General features: G+C 35.6%; 1 protein-coding gene and 1 pseudogene across 1 annotated transcript in view; one reads left to right on the top strand and one right to left on the bottom strand.

Annotated features, from left to right (window-relative positions):
- KNTC1 (kinetochore associated 1) overlaps positions 1-18,186 on the top strand; it is a 75,921-nt gene that overhangs the window by 46,254 nt on the left and 11,481 nt on the right. The window contains exons 41-53 of the mRNA XM_063086016.1: positions 4,359-4,487; positions 5,154-5,270; positions 6,121-6,230; positions 8,416-8,623; positions 10,232-10,321; positions 11,195-11,366; positions 11,451-11,509; positions 11,659-11,875; positions 12,948-13,021; positions 13,410-13,620; positions 13,738-13,847; positions 16,610-16,656; positions 18,048-18,126. Coding sequence (XP_062942086.1) covers positions 4,359-4,487; positions 5,154-5,270; positions 6,121-6,230; positions 8,416-8,623; positions 10,232-10,321; positions 11,195-11,366; positions 11,451-11,509; positions 11,659-11,875; positions 12,948-13,021; positions 13,410-13,620; positions 13,738-13,847; positions 16,610-16,656; positions 18,048-18,126 — 1,623 coding nt within the window. The remainder of the gene's footprint in view (positions 1-4,358; positions 4,488-5,153; positions 5,271-6,120; positions 6,231-8,415; positions 8,624-10,231; positions 10,322-11,194; positions 11,367-11,450; positions 11,510-11,658; positions 11,876-12,947; positions 13,022-13,409; positions 13,621-13,737; positions 13,848-16,609; positions 16,657-18,047; positions 18,127-18,186) is intronic.
- Positions 1,916-3,417, bottom strand: LOC134370398 (eIF5-mimic protein 2-like; annotated as a pseudogene).

Here is an 18,186-nt window from a genome sequence, read left to right as displayed (position 1 = left end):
ACTTTCCCTTCTTGGCTATTGTAAGTAGTGCTGCTATGAACATGGGTGTGCAAGTATCTTTTCGAGACCCTTCTTTCAGTTCTTTTGGATACATACCCAGAAGTGGAATTGCTTGCTGGCTGATATGGTAGTTATATTTTTCATTTTTTGAGCAAGTTCCATACTGTTTTCCATAACAGTTGCACTACTTTACATTCCCACCACCAGTGGACAAAGGTTCCAGTTCCAGTTCCTCCATATCCTTGGCAACACTTATTATTTTCTGTTTCTTTTATTGTATATACTTAAGGTGTACAATTTGGTGATTTGAGCATAAATTGTGAAATAATTACCACAATCAAGCTAATTAACATATCTGTCACCTTACATTTGTGTGTGTGTGTGTGTGTGTGTGTGTGTGTGTGTGTGTGTGTTAAGAACAAGAAGGATAAACCCTCTCAGCAAATTTCAAGTATAAAATACAGTATCGTTACCTATAGTCACCATGTTGTAAACTAGATCTCCAGAACTTATTTTGTATAACTGAAACTTAGTACCCCTTGACCAGCACCTCCCTATTTCCCCCTCCCCTCAGCCCCTGGCAACCATTGTTCTACTCTTTGCTTCTATGAGTTTGACTTTCTTAGATTTCACATGTAAGTGAGATTTTATAATATTTGTCTTTCTGTATCTGGCTTATTTCATTTAATATAAACGTCCTGCAGGTCCATTCATGTTGTCACAAGTGGCAAGATTTCCTTTTATGAGGCTGAATAATATTACATTATATGAATGTACCACATTTTCTTTATTGAGTTGTACTTTTTTTTTTTTTTTTTTTTTTTCTTTTTCATGACCGGCACTCAGCCAGTGAGTGCACCGGCCATTCCTATATAGGATCCGAACCCGCGGCTGCTGGGAGCATCGCTGCGCTCCCAGCGCCACACCCTCCCGAGTGCGCCACAGGCTCGGCCCTTGAGTTGTACTTTGATGGACATTTAGGTTGTTTCCATATATTGCCTATTGTGAATAATGCTGCAGTGAACATAGGAGTGCAGTTATCTCTTTGAGATCCTGACAATTCCTTTGGACAAATACCCAGAAGTGGGATTGCTGAGTCATATAGTAGTTCTATTTTTAATTTTTTTTTAATCTTTTTTTAAATTTGTTTTTCGAATTTTTTTTGGAGGTTGGCATGTGCAGGGATCTGAACCCTTGACTTTGGTGTTTGACACTTCACTGTAACCAACTGAGCTAATTGGCCAGCCCTGTCCTATTTTTTATTTTTTATTTTTATTTTTCATTTATTTTTTTGCATCTGGCTGGTACAGGGATCCAAACCATTGACCTTGGTGTTATAACACTGTGCTGTAACCAACTGAGCTAACCAGCCAGCCTCTCTATTTTTAATTTTTTGATGAGTTGTTATACTGTTCCATTGGTCTATTTGTCTTTAAGACATTACCACACTGTTTTGATTACTGTAGCTTTGTAATATATTTTGAAATTAGAAAGTGCAATCCTCATCAAATAATTTTTGAGCATCTGCTGTGTGCTGGGCCAGGTATTGTTCTTAGTCCTTAAGATATAGAAGTGCGCAAGACAAAGATCCTTCTTTCATGGACCTTACTTTCTAAAATAACTGAGATGGTTGAATTTGAGTATTAACAGAGATTGTGAGAAGGGGTTGGATATATTTTGTAGGTAGAACACCCAGGACTTGCTAATGAATTGGGCATGGAATGAGAGAAAATGAAAAGATCTAGGACTAACTCGTAGGTTTTCAGTCTGAGCAATTGGTTGAATAATAGTGCCATTTACTGAAATGGGAGGGGTGGTAGAAAAACAGATTTGGGGGAAAAAATCAAGGAAGGGTTTAATTTTTTTCTTTTTATTTTTTTTTAGACATGACATTTTATCTACAATTTCCTGTTTGCTTTACTGAGGGTGTAGTTTCAAAATTCAGTCACCTTCTTCAGCTACAGACTTAGATTCTTCTTCAGCATTTTTGAGCCACTCTACGAACTTTTTTATTTGCTCAAGGAAGACACTTTTCCCCTTTGCAACATGTGCATCTTTGTACCACTTCAGAATGTGTTCTTCACTCAGGACTTCAGCTTTATAAAAAAAGCACCACTATTTTCTGGAAGGCTTTCATGAAATGAATGTTGTCATAGCAATACTCCTGAATCTTCAATAATGGAGTCAGCTCAGACTGACCTTGAGTAGTAAAGGCAGCAAGTAGAGGGCTGTATTGCTTCATGTGCTTGATGGCTTGCCCTGCTACAAGTTCCTCTTTTTAGTTCCACTCCACGGTGCTCATTACACTTGACCAAACTATTCCGATGACAACTAGTTCTGGAATGTTGTTTTTTTCATCTCCTCCTTGACATATAAAATTATATCCTTAAATGTATCACCATGGAACATATGTTCTTGGAAGTTTTTTCTGGAGCTCCTTACAAGCTCCTATGGTTTGCTGATTCTGAACATACTCTGAAAGCTCTTTCAAGCTTGCCTCAGTAAAATACTTTGTGAACTGTTCAACGCTTTGCTTATTGGCAGGAAAAAGTTCCTGAAGGAAAATTTATTTATTTATTTATTTATTTATTTATTGACTGGTAAGGGGATCGCAACCCTCGGCACGGTGTTGTCTGCAACCACGCTCAGCCAGTGAGCGCACCGGCCATCCCTGTATAGGATCCATCCCTATATAGGATCCAAACCCATGGCCTCGGCACTACCAGCACCGCACTCTTCCGAGTGAGCCTGGGGCCAGCCCCTGAAGGAAAATTTAATCATCAATCTGTTGTCCATGCTGACTTTCCAAAGACTTGCACTAATACCTTTTTCATTTATCCATGATTTAAAGAGCTTTATGGCAAAAGCTGTTGAAACCCCTTCTTTAGCCAAATTCTCATTATAAAGGCTATTAAGAATGGATGCATTAAGCATTCCATTAGCCAGAAGAACACCATTCAACATAGCCAGCTTGTTCCTCTCTGACTCTGAAAAACCCTTTAAGAATAGCAGCAGCTTTTTTACTTCATCTTCAAAACCTATCTCCAGGTATTTGTAGTGCCTGATTAACTTGTTAAAAACCTGAGCAAATGCTTGCATAGTCTCTAGGTCTTCTTGTGCTGTGAACACACAGACATTTGTGTGCATCATATCATCTGCCAGTGTACCACCTGGGGCCAGCATTCCACCAGCCACAAGAGTGTTTCTGCATATCGATGGTAATCAAGTTTTGCTCCAGAAACATCAAGAAACTTAGCTACTGCTTCCAAATCAGTACCAGTTTCAATTAAGCCTTGAATAATACAGTCTTGAAACTGAGTTGGGTCAAACCTCTCTTTTTCATCTCTTTGTCTGGTTTTAAAATGCTGGCCTGGTAGTGTTGGCTTTTGCTGCTTTTGATTATTCATAAAAGACACCCGAATTTAAGGTGAAGAGAAAAGAGCCAGAAATCCCCAATATGGCAACAACTGTGGTGGTGTCTCTTCTGCCAAGGGTTCAATTTTGAATGTTCTATGGTTGAAGCCTTTTTGGACAGCTCTCGATTAGGCAGTTAGTTATTGATGTTGAACTCAACATCTCTATGTTATAGATGTCAAACTCAGGAGATGTAAATTTGGAAGTCATTGTTGTAAAGGTGTTTTTTAGTCATAGGTACTGGGACCCTATGGAAAGCTTGTGTTAAATTGAACTGCATGAAATGGCTGTTCCTGTAGGTTAAAAATTCAAATATCATTAATCTTATTTGCTTAAACCTAAATATGAAAGAGAATTAAGACCCATATCCAGGTCTTAACAGGAGGAGGGGGAGAATTCAGCAAAGGAGACTATGAAGAAATAGCTAGTGAAACAGAAGGAAAACCAGGAGAGGCTGATCCCTGAACTTTTAATGCAGTGTGTGTCGTGGAGAGACATTTGGTGACTGGAGAGAAAGTAGAGCACTTGGGTTCAGGTGAAGGAGCTGGTAGATTTGGTGCTGGAAGAATTAGGTAGCTGTCGTCTGGTGGCTTCTGGTTTCTAACTGAGGCAAAAACTGAGATCATCAGCTGAAAGTAAGGAGAGGGAGGAGATGGGGATTTGAAAAGAAGGGATGAAATAGTCATATAGGAGAGAAGAAGGGAAGAGTTCTGTGTCCTGAGAAATTGTTACAGTTTTATAGCTACTTTCTTCAATTTCCAATGGTGACAAAGAGATGTAAATCCTAAGCCACATATTGGAACTATGTTCCTATACATAACTTTTCATGAAACACTTGTTCTTTCATAGCATCTATAATTCAGTTTAGTGATAAATAAGCCTTGAGATACTTAATTCTGTTTTGATTGTGAAGAATTTGCTTCTTTGATGCTTTCTTCCCTTAGGTATTTAATTGTCGCATGGTGGATCTGGATCTGGCTTTGGGTTACTGCACTCTTTTACCCCAAAAAGACGTGTTTGAAAATCTTTGGAAGCTCATCGATAAAGCATGGCAGAATTACGACAAAATTTTGGTATGCCCTACAGAAGCACACCGTTAGTTCTTGAAATACCCTCCTATTAAAGATTTGGGGGAAGAAATGAAGTTGGCTTTGCCACTAGGTCTTAAAGATTTAGCAGAAGAAATGTTGATGCAACTCACGTGATTTCTACCAGCTTTTGCTAGACTAGTGACATAGTGGTGAATGTATATGCAAGTCATAAGCATTGTGCAACCCAAAGAATTATGATGTTTTTTATTTCTTAAAATCTGTATGCAAAAATTTTTTTAAAAAGAAACAAATAAAAAGTTAAAATCTGTATGCAGCTTTAGAACCTCACATCTTATCCTAATTCTAAAGTATTTGAAATCCTAGTCTCATGAATCTGTTCTTTTTTGTAGGACAAACAGTGGATAGAAAATTTCTCTTGGATGTTGTTTTAAAAATTGCCTTTTATGGGGATAACTAAAATTTGGCCTTTTCTTGTGAAAGAAAGCAAGACTAAATGTATGGCATCATACAAAAAGCTGAATTATCTAAATATTGTATAAGAAGTAATTACTGTACAAAACAATGTGTGACATTCTACACTATTATCACAGAGAAAGATTATGACTTACTGTTGGGTTTCATCTAAAAAGCATTTAAAAAACTTATTCTATTTGTGATTGAATTTTAATTCTGTTTTTAATTTTTTAGGCAATATCTCTGGTGGGTTGTCAGCTGGCCAGTCTCCATCAGGAAATCGAAATGGGACTTAAGTTCCGTGAACTAAGTACTGATGCCCAGTGGGGTATCCGTCTTGGTAAACTTGGTGTGAGTATTCTTCGAACTGCTGTCATCCATTCCATTAATTACCTGGTTGGAAATTTTAAAGCAAAAACCTCATTGTCCTTTACTTTTGGGGAGAGAATGTTTATGTACTGATTCACACATTTTAGTCATATCAAGTAGTACCTACATTGATGCTTTCAAAGAAATAAGTACCTTTTGTCTCATTTTCTTTTTTCCACATTTTAAAGAAACTAAAAGGGCCCTGACATTTTCATCAGCTTAGCTTTCTCATTTGTAGGTATATATCTATTATCAATTGACATTTGTGGTATTTCAGGACTAGCCTTTAGCCTCATACTTTTGTTTTTCACGGCTGTTATTTGTTTAAAGATAACATGAAAATGCATATACAAGTATACCATGCTTTAAGAACTCCTGATAGGGAGAAGGAAATGGCTCTTATTTTTGACTTGGCAAAAGAACAGACAAACAAAACCCTGTTTTCTTCATCAAAAATGTAAAACGTCTTATTTTATTTTATTTGCAAATAGTTGATTTATCAGGAAGGTAACCACTACAGAGAGGGTTTATGTTTTGAAGCCTGATTCCTATGTAGTAATGGTGTTCCACTGACACTAACAACCAGACTTTACTGATGAAGAGGCAAGGGTTAGGATGGACAGGAGGGATATTTGGACCCACAGCCAAATATACCTCAGATCTCAGAATGATGGTTGAATTGAGTAGCATGATAAAAATAAAAGCTGGAGGAGCTATAGAAAAACGTTTCTTTATGAAAAAGGATAGTAAAAAGGGAAGTTGTAATGTTGCCCTTATTCTGATACTTTTCGGTTTAGAGGGATTTTTTTTGTTTTGCTCTTTTTATTTCTAGATTTCTTTTCAACCAGTTTTCAGGCAACATTTTCTCACCAAGAAAGATCTCATTAAAGCTCTTGTGGAGAATACAGATATGGACACAAGCCTCCTTCTGGAATATTGCAGGTAATTTTTTAAACTTTAAAGGTATTTTTGCTATTAGCTTAACAAAGTGGTGATTTTTACTGTGAGAATACATTAATAAACATGATTATTATATGTGGTCCATAGATCTCTGATGTTTTCTTTTGCTCACCTCCAAACCAAGAAAGTCGAAAGCCAGGTTAAATTCTCTCGTGATGTTACCTTTTTAGTTCACTGTTTAGTGTTTCCCAAATTTGCCTCATGATAAGCATCACATATAAGGCACTTGATTGAAAGTACAGATTCTGGGCCTCAGTTCAGACTCAGCAGGTCTGGACTAAGGCATAGGAGTTGGAATCTCTTATCTTTTATAGGAGTTCCAGATGATTCTTATGATTGGAAAAGTTTGGAAATACTCTTCTGAGTAATTAAACATCTAAATCAGGTCAACTTAGGGAACAAAGTAATCTTAAATTAAAAATTAATGAAAAGCATGATTTAGGGAGAATTCCTAATTTCCTATGAAAAACAATTATAAGTGACTTTTAAAAACTAAGATAAAATGTGTTATTTATAGATTCATCTTACTGTGACAAGTAGAAATAAATAATTTGCAATTTACACCTGAGATGTTTCTACCTAATAACGACAAGAACTCATTTGTTGGCACATTATTGATTTCAAGGTGCTTTCACACATCTCATTTAATTTTTATAATTTTTATTGTATATTATTACCAGTTGATATGTGAGAAAACAAACCCATATTACATGACCTGTTCAAGGTCAAATTATAAGTGATGGCTTCTAAAATACTAAGGGTGCTGTAACCTCCAACCAGTTTATGACAGATTAGTAGAACCTGAGTTATTGATAATGAAGCTGCCTAGTACATTTCCTACACTAGACAGGCATCTAATTCTTTCTCTCTGTGAACAGTGGGGAGTAGACTAATGACCATGGCCATTACCTTCCTGAACCTGCAAGTCAAGGACTATAGGCTGCCCATAGCTCTAAGTAGCACTGACTTAAACTGTTCTTTGAAATAACAAAACCATACCATTCTTCGATTTGGACTACTACAAATTCAAAATGCAGTACACATACTTTATCTTCTTTACTAACTTGAACTCCTGGTAGATTCTTGTGTGTTGTTTTGTATTATAGAACCCTTTTCTGAAATTTAAATAGTTTTAATAATGTCAAGTTTATTTCACGATCATTCTTGCATGGCATTGATGATTTGTTTTTATATGATCATGACACTTTTGCCTCAAGCAGTCCATCTGAATAAATTTAGATGACCTTTGGAATATCAGAATGACTTGAAAATGAGGTACTTAAAGCTTTGGTGTTTCAGTTATTCTGTATAGCAAATTAAACTATCATTGTCTTATTAATAGGGCCTAAGAAGGCATTTTAATTGTCTTTTTGTCTGTACCAACCAGATTCCTAATTTTTAAATCTTTTATTTTTTCTAATTCAGCTGGAACATATTAAAATCAGTCTCACGTAGTCCCAGTGCTCAGGGATAACCACTGTTAAAAGAGATTGGGGTTAGAGCACAGCTTTGTAACAGCAAGATCAAGGGTTCAGATTCCCATACTGGCCAGCCACCAAAAAAAAAATTTTTTTTTTAATTTCCCTGTATTGGTCCTTTGTCTTTTTCTGTTCATCTACTAACATGCACTTTATAAAATTTTTCAAAACCAGAATTAAAATCTACATACCATTTTGTAGCATGTCATTTAGTTAACAGTGTCTTCCAAGATTAGTACATGTAGCTCATCTATGTATCTGTTGAACTCTGTGGTATTCCTTTGCATGTGTAAGTTATTTAACCATTCCCTTATTGATGGGTGGTTGAGTTGTTTCCAGTTTTTAATTATTACCAACTGTTGCTGCAGTGGCCATCCTTGTATATGTCTTTTTGTTTCCTTGTGTGAAATTTGTAAAAGTGGATTGCTATATTAAAGGACAGAAATATTTTCATTTTTATTACAAACTTCTCTCCAGTATTGTACCAGTTTATACACACACTAAGAATAATGTGTCATTTTTAAAAGGCCATAATTAGCTTTGATGACAGGTAGTTTGTCTGATTATGAGACTGGATAATGAGGTTAAATTTCAGTGATGGGAGCATGTACCTAAGCATTCTGTCAGAAACTTTGTGTGGACGTGCATGTATTTAGGGAGATCAGTATGTAACTGAATACTTCTTTTAGCACATTTCAGTTGGACTGTGATGCAGCTCTTCAGCTGTTCATCGAAACACTACTTCACAACACTAATGCCAACCAAAGCCAGGGAGATACAAGCACAGAGTCTGCAAAGCAGCCTAATTCCAAACTCCTGGCCAAAGCCATCAAGATGGTTCCTTTACTGACGAGCACAAAGGATTTGGTCATCAGTCTAAGTGGAATACTACATAAGGTAGATGAACAGTGAAATGAATGTATCAGGTCCTCGCAAACATCCCTCCCACCCTTGTATAATTCGATACATATTGTAACAAATTGGGTGTATAAGTTCTACATTTTTAATGAACTTTTAATTTTTAAATAATTCTAGATTTCTGTATTTTTCATAGAGTTTATACAGCAATTTTCTTGTATATCTTTTTTGTTTTCAAAACAGAAATAACGATTTTTTTTCCAGATTTTTGAAAATAGTACACATTCTTTGATAATCAACCTAGAAAGGTATAAATCATAAAGGTATAAAGGTATAAAAAGAAATTTCCCTATAACCCCACTCCCTAGCAGTAAAAATGTTAATAGCTTGGTGTAGTGACTATGCTACACTAAATATATTATCCTGTTATACCCTCTTTTTTCACTTAACATGTTACTCATTTTTGATAGATGGATAGTTATTATTCTACTTTATGGATAGAACATACAGCATTTAATGAGCCTTTTGTGGATGGGTATTTAAATTGTTTGTAAATTTTATTATTATAAATCATTACAATGAATATCATCATACATTTTCATACTCTTGTCTGATTATTTCTTAGGATATCTTCTGAGAATTAGAATTTTTTTTGTTAAGGGGTAGTTTGATGGGGAAATGAAGGTGAATAACAGGGGAAATAAGATTGTAAGACTGCAAGAAATATTTCAGATTTATATTTTGCCTGTAATTCCACCAAAAAATTATATAGACTTGGGTTTGGCCAGTTGCTCAGTTGGTTGGAGCATGGTGCTGATAACACAAAGGAAGACCTAGGGTTCCATCCCTGTCCCAGCTAGCCACCACAAAAAAAAAAAAAAAAAATGTGTAGACCTGCTCAAATTTTCTGCCCACTTTGTTCATTGTTGTCATTCATATAACTTTAGTTGGCATTTAAAAATTAAAGTAATGGTGTGTGGGCAGAAACAAAGAACAAAGAGAATACTTCCTTTCTTTATAAGTATATATAGAAGCCACCCAATTAATTCTTGTGTTATAGTATATAGTTAGAGCTAAAACAGAATCCTTTGAGAAACTTTTGCTTGGAGGTCCGCAATTTTAGTTATGTCATTTCCATGAAAAGGTCTATTTCTTCCTGTTTAATTTTCCCATCATAAAGGAAAGAAATAGAACTTTAATTTCAAAATCTTATCAAATTAGGAAATTTTGACCATATATTTATTCTTTCTATGTTTTTAGTACCCTAAGAGCATCTTCATTATAACAATATTGCCCTGTGCAGCTTTTTTTAATAGCTTTTGAGACATTTTAAAGCATATATGTTTAGCCTAATAGAGGTAATTTTATTTTATTTTATTTTTTATTTATTTATTTTTTTTATTTTATTTATTTTTTTTAATTTATTTTTTTTTTTAATTTTATTTTGTCGATATACATTGTAGCTGATTATTTCTCCCCATCACCAAGTAGAGGTAATTTTAGAAGTGAGAAAATTTCAGTTCATTTATCTAATTTAACATTGTACTGCACTGAGATTTTATACTTGTAATCTGTATTTATGAACATATTGAATAAAACTATCAGCATGGTAATTTCAAGTTTTGATATATTTTTGTTTTTATACAGTTGAATCCCTATGACTATGAAATGATCGAAGTTGTCCTGAAAGTTATAGAAAGAGCTGATGAAAAGATAACCAATATTAATATTAATCAGGTATAATGAATATATTAAAGGTTCATAAATTATTTTATGCTTTTATTTGGATCATAAATAATATTAGTTATTCTGTGTCTTTCTGTATTATTTATCCTTTCAGCTCCCTTTAAACTCTGCAGTTTAGATCTTTTTCTTCAAAATGAATACAAAAGTAAAGATTTTTGTGCTATTCGTATTTTATCACTTTTCTTCATCCTATTTTTGCTGTATTGAGGTGATTTAAATCTGCTGCCCGAGAGTATGAAGTCACTAAAGGACTAATTGTGAAGAAAGGCAACATTATTTGACATCTAGCAAGAAAAAAAGGACATGAGGCTTCAAGTTAGTCAGCTCTGTGTATTAATTGGTAGCTTCAGGACTCACTCAATTTCATCTTAGTACTTCCATTACCTTTTTAATCATTTCTGAATTTTAGTCATAGTAGCTTTTTATATTTTTTAATTGGATTGGGTTGTTTCACAAAGTTATACAAGCCCCCAAATATGAAATAAAAACATAAGAGGGATAAGGGATATAGGTAATTAATTTTAGATCTACTTTTTCTGAATTTTAAATGAAATCAAGTATTTTTGAGGTATATCTCAAACTACTTGAAGAACACGTAGAGAATGGCCAAATTCGTTTATAAAACATCTTACCAACAACAGGATATGGTTGGATTCTCCTAGTATGATTTCTTTAATGATCATATGAATTATGCTTTAGAAGAATAACATCAAAGGGAAAACTAGAAAAGGTTTTTGATCATCTTTATGAAAATGAGACTATCTCAGGAATGGAAAACTGATGGTATATATACAGTTAGACAATTTTGGAGCCGTTTAGGATTGGGTTAATTTTACAGGAAAATACCTTTTTATTTTAATATAGGCATTGAATATTCTGAAACATTTGAAGTCATACAGAAGAATTTCTCCTCCAGTGGACCTAGAATATCAGTATATGTTAGAACATGTAATAACTTTGCCATCAGCTGCCCAAACTAGACTGCCTTTTCACCTGATATTCTTTGGCACAGCACAGAACTTCTGGAAAATCCTTTGTATGTACATTAACTTCTTATGAATTTTACTGAATAGCTGAAAATTTTTCTTAAACAAATCATACTCTCCTTTTTCCTTTCTAGCTATGGAACTCAGTGAAGAATCCTTCCCAACATTGCTCTTAATTTCTAAATTAATGAAGGTAATGGGTTAAAACTTTGTAAGATGTTTCTTTATCCTGTAATTAACTCTGACCCCATATAGAAGGGGGTCAGTTTTTATATGCTGCTTTCATATAAAAACTTAAAGTTTAAACACATAAATCAGCCTTAACTTTCCTTTTCTTTGAAGTTCTCTCTGGACACTCTGTATGTGTCTACAGCCAAACATGTTTTTGAAAAAAAACTGAAGCCAAAGCTCCTGAAGTTATCACAAGCTAAATCCTCAACAATGATTAACAAGGAAATACGTAAGATCACTCAAACCATCGAATCCTACTTATTATCAATAGTTAACCCGGAGTGGGCTGTGGCTATTGCCATCAGTCTCACCCAGGATATTCCAGAAGGTACGGATTCCTCCTTTAATTGGGCTTGAAGTGGTTGACGGTGTTGTTTTGTGAAATTGTAGTAAAAAAATGTGGGTTTTTTTGTATTTCTAAGGAGAAGTAGTGTGATAGTTTTAAAATGTATGTGCCTGCTCTCTTTACTCATGGTATTGCTGAATGGTAAAAAGCTCAACTGAAGTAAGCAGGACCCTTGTTTGTTTAGGGTGCAGTGATACAGGCACTCCCCAACTTCTTCGTAGAAATATAAATTAGTGCATACTTCCTAACTTCTTAGATATTCTCACATAATCAAGCAAGTACACAAACACAGGCACCTATTCCCATATTTTTGGTTGAAACAAAATTTGAAAATAATTTTTTTTTTTTAAATGCTCACCAAGAACTGGTTTAAAAAAATAGGGCATATTTACAAAATGCAGTACTATGTAGCTGATTTGGAAAAATATCTAAGATATAAAGTGAAAACAGCAAATTATACTAGAGTATGTATGGTATTACAGTGGCCCCTCCTTATCCACGGTTTTGCTTTCAGTTACCTGGGGTCAACTGCAGTCTGAAAATATTAAGATATTTTGAGAGAGAGAGACCATATTCACATAGTTTTTATTGCAGTATATTGTTATAATTGTCCTATTTTATTATTAGTCATTGTTAATCTCTTACTGTGCCTAATTTATTAATTAAACTTTATCATAAGTATATATGTATAGGAAAAAACATAGTGTATATTAGGGTTCAGTACTATCTGCAGTTTCAGGTATCCACTGGGGTTCCTAGAATGTATCCTCCTTGGATAGGGTACAACTACTGTATCCCATATGGGTTAAAATGTTCCTGTACACGCACACAAAACATCTGGAAGGAATATAAGAATCTAGAGAATAGGAATGGAAGCTGAGGAGGGGGCCTCTGTGGACTTTTACTTTCTACTTTGTATCCTTCTATCCTGTTTAAATTGTTTTTTACAATGAGTGTTCATTTTTATTATTTAAAAAGACTTGTTAATTTGACTAATATACCTTAGCCTGAAAGGGTTAAGATTAGATTATAAATCTTTTTTCTGTCTTTTTAGGTTCCTTCAAGATGTCTAGTTTGAAATTCTGCCTGTATTTAGCTGAGAGATGGCTAGAGAATATCCCACCTCAGGTGTGTCTAAACTGTAAAAATGAAGGCTGCTCTTTTAATTTAAATTGTGCTTGCTTAGCATACCTTCCCACCCTGCCCAGGTGCCTAAAATGGAGAAAGAAGACCAGGGCTTTGTGTAGATGCTTAAGTATAAAACTAAGGAAGGGAGGGACTGTGATTGATAGAGACAGATTCTTATCCTCACTTGAGATTTACAAAATTGTGCTTGCTTAGCATACCTTCCCACCCTGCCCAGGTGCCTAAAATGGAGAAAGAAGACCAAGGCTTTGTGTAGATGCTTAAATATAGAACTAAGGAAGGGAGGGACTGTGATTGATAGAGACAGATTCTTATCCTCACTTGAGATTTACAAAATAAGATTTTCTTTTTGCTTGGAATTTTTTAAAAGGATGAAACACGTGAAAAAGCTGAGGCTTTGTTGAAGAAACTTCATATCCAGTACCGGCGATCAGGCACAGAGGCTGTGCTCATAGCCCACAAGTTGAACACTGAGGAATACTTAAGAGTGATAGGAAAGCCAGCACATCTCATTGTCAGTCTGTATGAACATCCTAGCATAAATCAAAGAATTCAGAATTCCTCTGGCAAAGATTATCCTGGTGAGGACAAACTATTTTTTTGTCTAAGAACTATCATTTTGATTACCAGTTTTCTTATATTGAAAACTTGAATTTCTCTCTCTTTTTTTTCTTGTTTCTTTATCTTGAATATCTTAGATATTCATGCAGCAGCTAAAGAAATAGCCGAAGTCAATGAAGTTAATTTGGAAAAAGTCTGGGACATGTTGTTGGAGAAATGGCTATGCCCTTCCACAAAACCTGGTGAAGTGAGTACTCCCTGGCCAAGGGTGTCTGTTGTTGAGTATGAGTCGAGGGCCTCATCTCAAAGGCTACCATGAGGGTATTTCCAAAAGTTCCTGGAAAAATTGAATTGAAACATGATACGAATCCTTCCATGAACTTTTTTTTTTCTAGCCACATTGAGATGTGACATCCTTTTTTTTGTTGTTTTTGTTTTATTGTTTTGGTGGCTGGCTAGTATATGGATCTGAACCCGTAACCTTGGTGTTGTAACATGCTCTAACCAACTGAGCTAACTTTTTGAAGACCCCTCACGTTTGTCCCATACAATAAAACCTAATTAGGAGCACAGACTCTTCAAAGAAGGAACTTTCATTCGTTTTAATACCTTCTGAATTTTAGTTTTTCTTTTTGTTTAAATACTGTTTTTTACCTACTTTACCTTTTAATTGATGTTTCAGATGTATTCTTGTATAAAAGAAGTGGCCTGTTCTTCAGCTCAGATGTGTGTGATTGACTTTTTATTCTGAAGTAATTTTATTTATTTATTTATTTGTTTGTTTGTTTGTTTGTTTATGTAGGTGGCTTGCTGGTACAGGGATCCGAACCCTTGACCTTGGTGTTATAACACCGTGCTCTAACCAACTAAGCTATCCAGCCAGCCCTGAAGTAATTTTAAATGTACAGAAAAGTTGAAAGAATAGTATAAAAGAATTCCTATATACCATTCACCTAGACCCATCTAATTTTTAACATTATTCTGTATTTGCTTCATCACTTTCTTTATGTTATATATACTCAAAATATTTTTCTGAACACTTTGAGAGTAAATTGCACATCATGCTCCTTTATAAACCCTTAATATTTAAGTGTGTATTTCCTAAGAACAAAGATTTTTCCTTGCTTAGCCACAGTATAATTATCAAAATCAACAGATTTAATATTGATACAATACTTGAATCTGTGATCCACCTTGCTATTTAACCAATTGTCCCAGTAATGTTCTTTATAGCAGTTTTCCCCCAGGTCCAGGATCTAGTCCAGCATTATGTTTTGCTTTTATTTGTTGTGTCTCTGTTTTAATCTAGAAAATTCCATGACTTTTCCTTGTCTTTCATGACACTGACCCCCCCCCATATAAAGATGATTGGTGAGGGGATCTTAACCCTTGACTTGGTGCTGTCAGCACCACGCTCACCCAGTGAGCAAACCAGCCATCCCTATATGGGATCCGAACCCATGGCCTTGGTGTTAATCAGCACCACACTCTCCCAAGTGAGCCATGGGCCAGCCCTGACATTGACATTTTTGAAGAGTGTAGGCCAGTTATTTAATGAACTGCCCCTCAGTTTGTGTTTGCCTAATATTTCCTCATGAGAAGATTCAGATTATGTATTTTTGGTGTCATACTACATAAGTAATATCATGTCCTCTGAGTGTGACATTTGGAGGCAGATGATGTCTTTTTCCCCTTACAGATGATATTTATTTAGATAACTTGGTTAAGGTATTGTCTGTTGCTCTGCTACATAATTGCTGTTTTTCCTTTTGTAATTATCGGGGGAAATATTTTGAGGCCATACAACTTCCTGTACAACATCCTGTTGTATTGGTTCAAAACTCCTCCCCACACCACACACACACTCCCCAGTTTAGTATCTGTTGATGATTCTTATTTGAAACTGTTTTAAACTGTGATGGAACATTGACGTTTTTGAAGGATGCTGGCCAATTGGTTTGTAAGATGTGTCCTGGGTTTGCTGATGTTTCCTATGATTCGATTTAGGTTATATGTTTTTGGCAGCAGTAATATATAGCTGATATGTTCTTTTCAATGAATAACACCAGGAGGCACATCATGTCAGTATTTTAAAAATAGTATCATTAACATCTACAATTTATGATAGGATTCAGCAATCCAAATCGAGAATTTTCTGCAGTTTCTTCTGAATTTTCAGGCAGAATTCAATATGTAGATTCTATAATTTTTATATCCACCTAGGCAGATATCCTTGGGAAAAAAATCTATTTGTAAACAAATAGTATTACTAACATGACATTAGGTTTTTAATCAGTGGTTTTTATATGACTTGGCACAAACATTTCTTAAATATTTACTAAGAGCAAGGGCTGTGCTTCAGTGGAAACGGGTTAGAAGTGGATCTCAGCCACATGGAATCTCTGGTTGACTCTTAGAAATCAGCATTTACAGATGTCTTAACTTATACATACGTTCAATGTGCTAAAATTAAAAGTTCCTTGAGGCCAGGAACTATGTCTATAAATAGCACCTAGCACAGTGCTTTGTAAATCCCAGTAAATATATACTGAATTACTAAGTGACATTTAAAACTGATGGAATCCTTTCTTTTTAAAAATTATCCAGGGCTGGCCAGTTAGCTCAGTTGGTTAGAGTGCCACCTTGTAACAAGGGTTCGGTTCCCCATACTGGCCAACCACCGAAAGTAAAATAAGATAAAAATTATCCAATGAATGTAGCTCCAGGAAGACTGGACTGTTTGTTTCGTTGCTCAGGTAGCCCATGTTCTTAGAATTATGCCTGACACATAGTAAGTGCTCAGTAAATATTTGTTGAGTGAATGAATGTGAGTAAACCCATCATTTAAGCAAAAATCTTTTCATAAAGTAATTATTTGCATTGTAAGTTCTTCTAATGTAAACATAATTTTATATATTGGGTTTTTCATCTAATAAATTTTCATAAGATGAAAGTTTGTATAGTCACAAACTTTCTTCACTTTTTGACTTTTTTTCTACTTTTTCAAAGAAACCATCAGAATTATTTGAACTTCAGGAAGATGAAGCACTACAAAGGTACTCTTTTCCTTTACTCACATTTGCCTATATCTTGATGCCCAGTAGGAATCTCACCAGTAACATTTTTAGAGGTTGGTTTTTAAAAGACTTTTTTGCTATAACCTGAGTCAGAGTCTCTTGAGAAGAATCAATTCATTGATATATGGCTATGAGTATCTCCAGTGGAAAAAAATCAGAGACAGCCAAGATCCAGAATTTCTGAACCCTCCATGAGCTCCTATGAATGTCGAGGGTTCCTAGAACACCTTTAGCAGAGAATGCATCTCAAACAAAGGAAAACTCTTTTATTAGCTAGGACTTTGGCCCCAGATTCCTATATGTTCTCTCACACTGGTAACCCAGATATGGGCCACCAGATTCCTTTTACCCTTCTAGCCTAAGGCAGACCAAGAAAGGCATGTTGGCTTCATCTAATGTGCTGAGTCTGATTGGTCATGGCTTGCTCTCTTGAGAAGAATGTATCTGGGCCCAAATCAGAAGAATGTGGTGATCCATTCATGATGCTTGGCAAGGCACAGGAGAGGGCGTGGTGGCACGCATGCCAGCGTTTCGCCATTCCTGGCCTAGACCAAAAGTAGGTCAAGCGGCTGGTGAGGCCCACACCCTCCCTCAGCCCTGGAGATCTGATAGTGAACAAAGACATGGAAAGACAAACCCAAGAAAAGTATTCCTCCTGGTCTGGAGCTGAGCTGGCCTAACCACCTGCTCCATGCCATCCTTCCCTCTGGACCCCCATCTTGTCCTTGCTTAGTCTTTTAAGAGCAGGTAGGTGTGCCTTTGTCAAAGCAAGAGGTAGTGTCATACTGAACCAGCCACATGGGAAGTAGAGGGAAGCAATTCAAAAGGAAAAGGAAGGAATTCAAAAGGAAGAAAAAAAGGAAATCCCAAAAGCATGCTTTGTGCAAAGTCCATACCTTCCTGCCTTTTCCCACTGAAAGCTCCCCCATTCCCTCCTCCAGTCCACTGGATCCATCTTGCCCTTCCCTGGAGGGGGCCAGCCAGCCCTGAGTCTGGAGATTGAAATGTGCCACTAAGAAGATCCTGGGTACAAAGCACAGAATCTCCCATGTATAGCATTCAGTGAACTTTACAGCTGTGGTTTGTATCAATTTATTAGATAGAATTTGAAGTATCAGAGTTGACTAGCTACTTTATAGGTGAGGAGACTGAGGCCTGGGGGTTATTGTGTATACTATCCTCTTTAGCTACGAAGGAACTCAATAAAAGATTAAACATCCTTTAAGGGAAACAAATGTCATTAGCCCATAATCCTTCTGACCTACATTTGGAATATCTAATGAATTTTTCTCTGAAAGAAACATAGGCCTATTGTTTCGGTAATCTATTACTGAATTAAAAAATAATGTAATTAAAAATTTTTTTTCCAGAGTGCTATATCTCCTTCTGTCTCGTCCGATTGATTATAGTTCAAGAATGCTGTTTGTATTTGCAACATCAGCTACAACTGTAAGCTCTAGAAACTTAATCAAAACTCATCTGTGTATCTCAGCTTAACATTTTTTCCTT

This window comes from Cynocephalus volans, chromosome 2 (genome assembly GCF_027409185.1).
Source record: "Cynocephalus volans isolate mCynVol1 chromosome 2, mCynVol1.pri, whole genome shotgun sequence".
NCBI classification, from domain to species: domain Eukaryota; kingdom Metazoa; phylum Chordata; class Mammalia; order Dermoptera; family Cynocephalidae; genus Cynocephalus; species Cynocephalus volans.
Note: the sequence above shows the minus strand (reverse complement) of the source record. Positions and strands in the feature narration are given on the sequence as shown.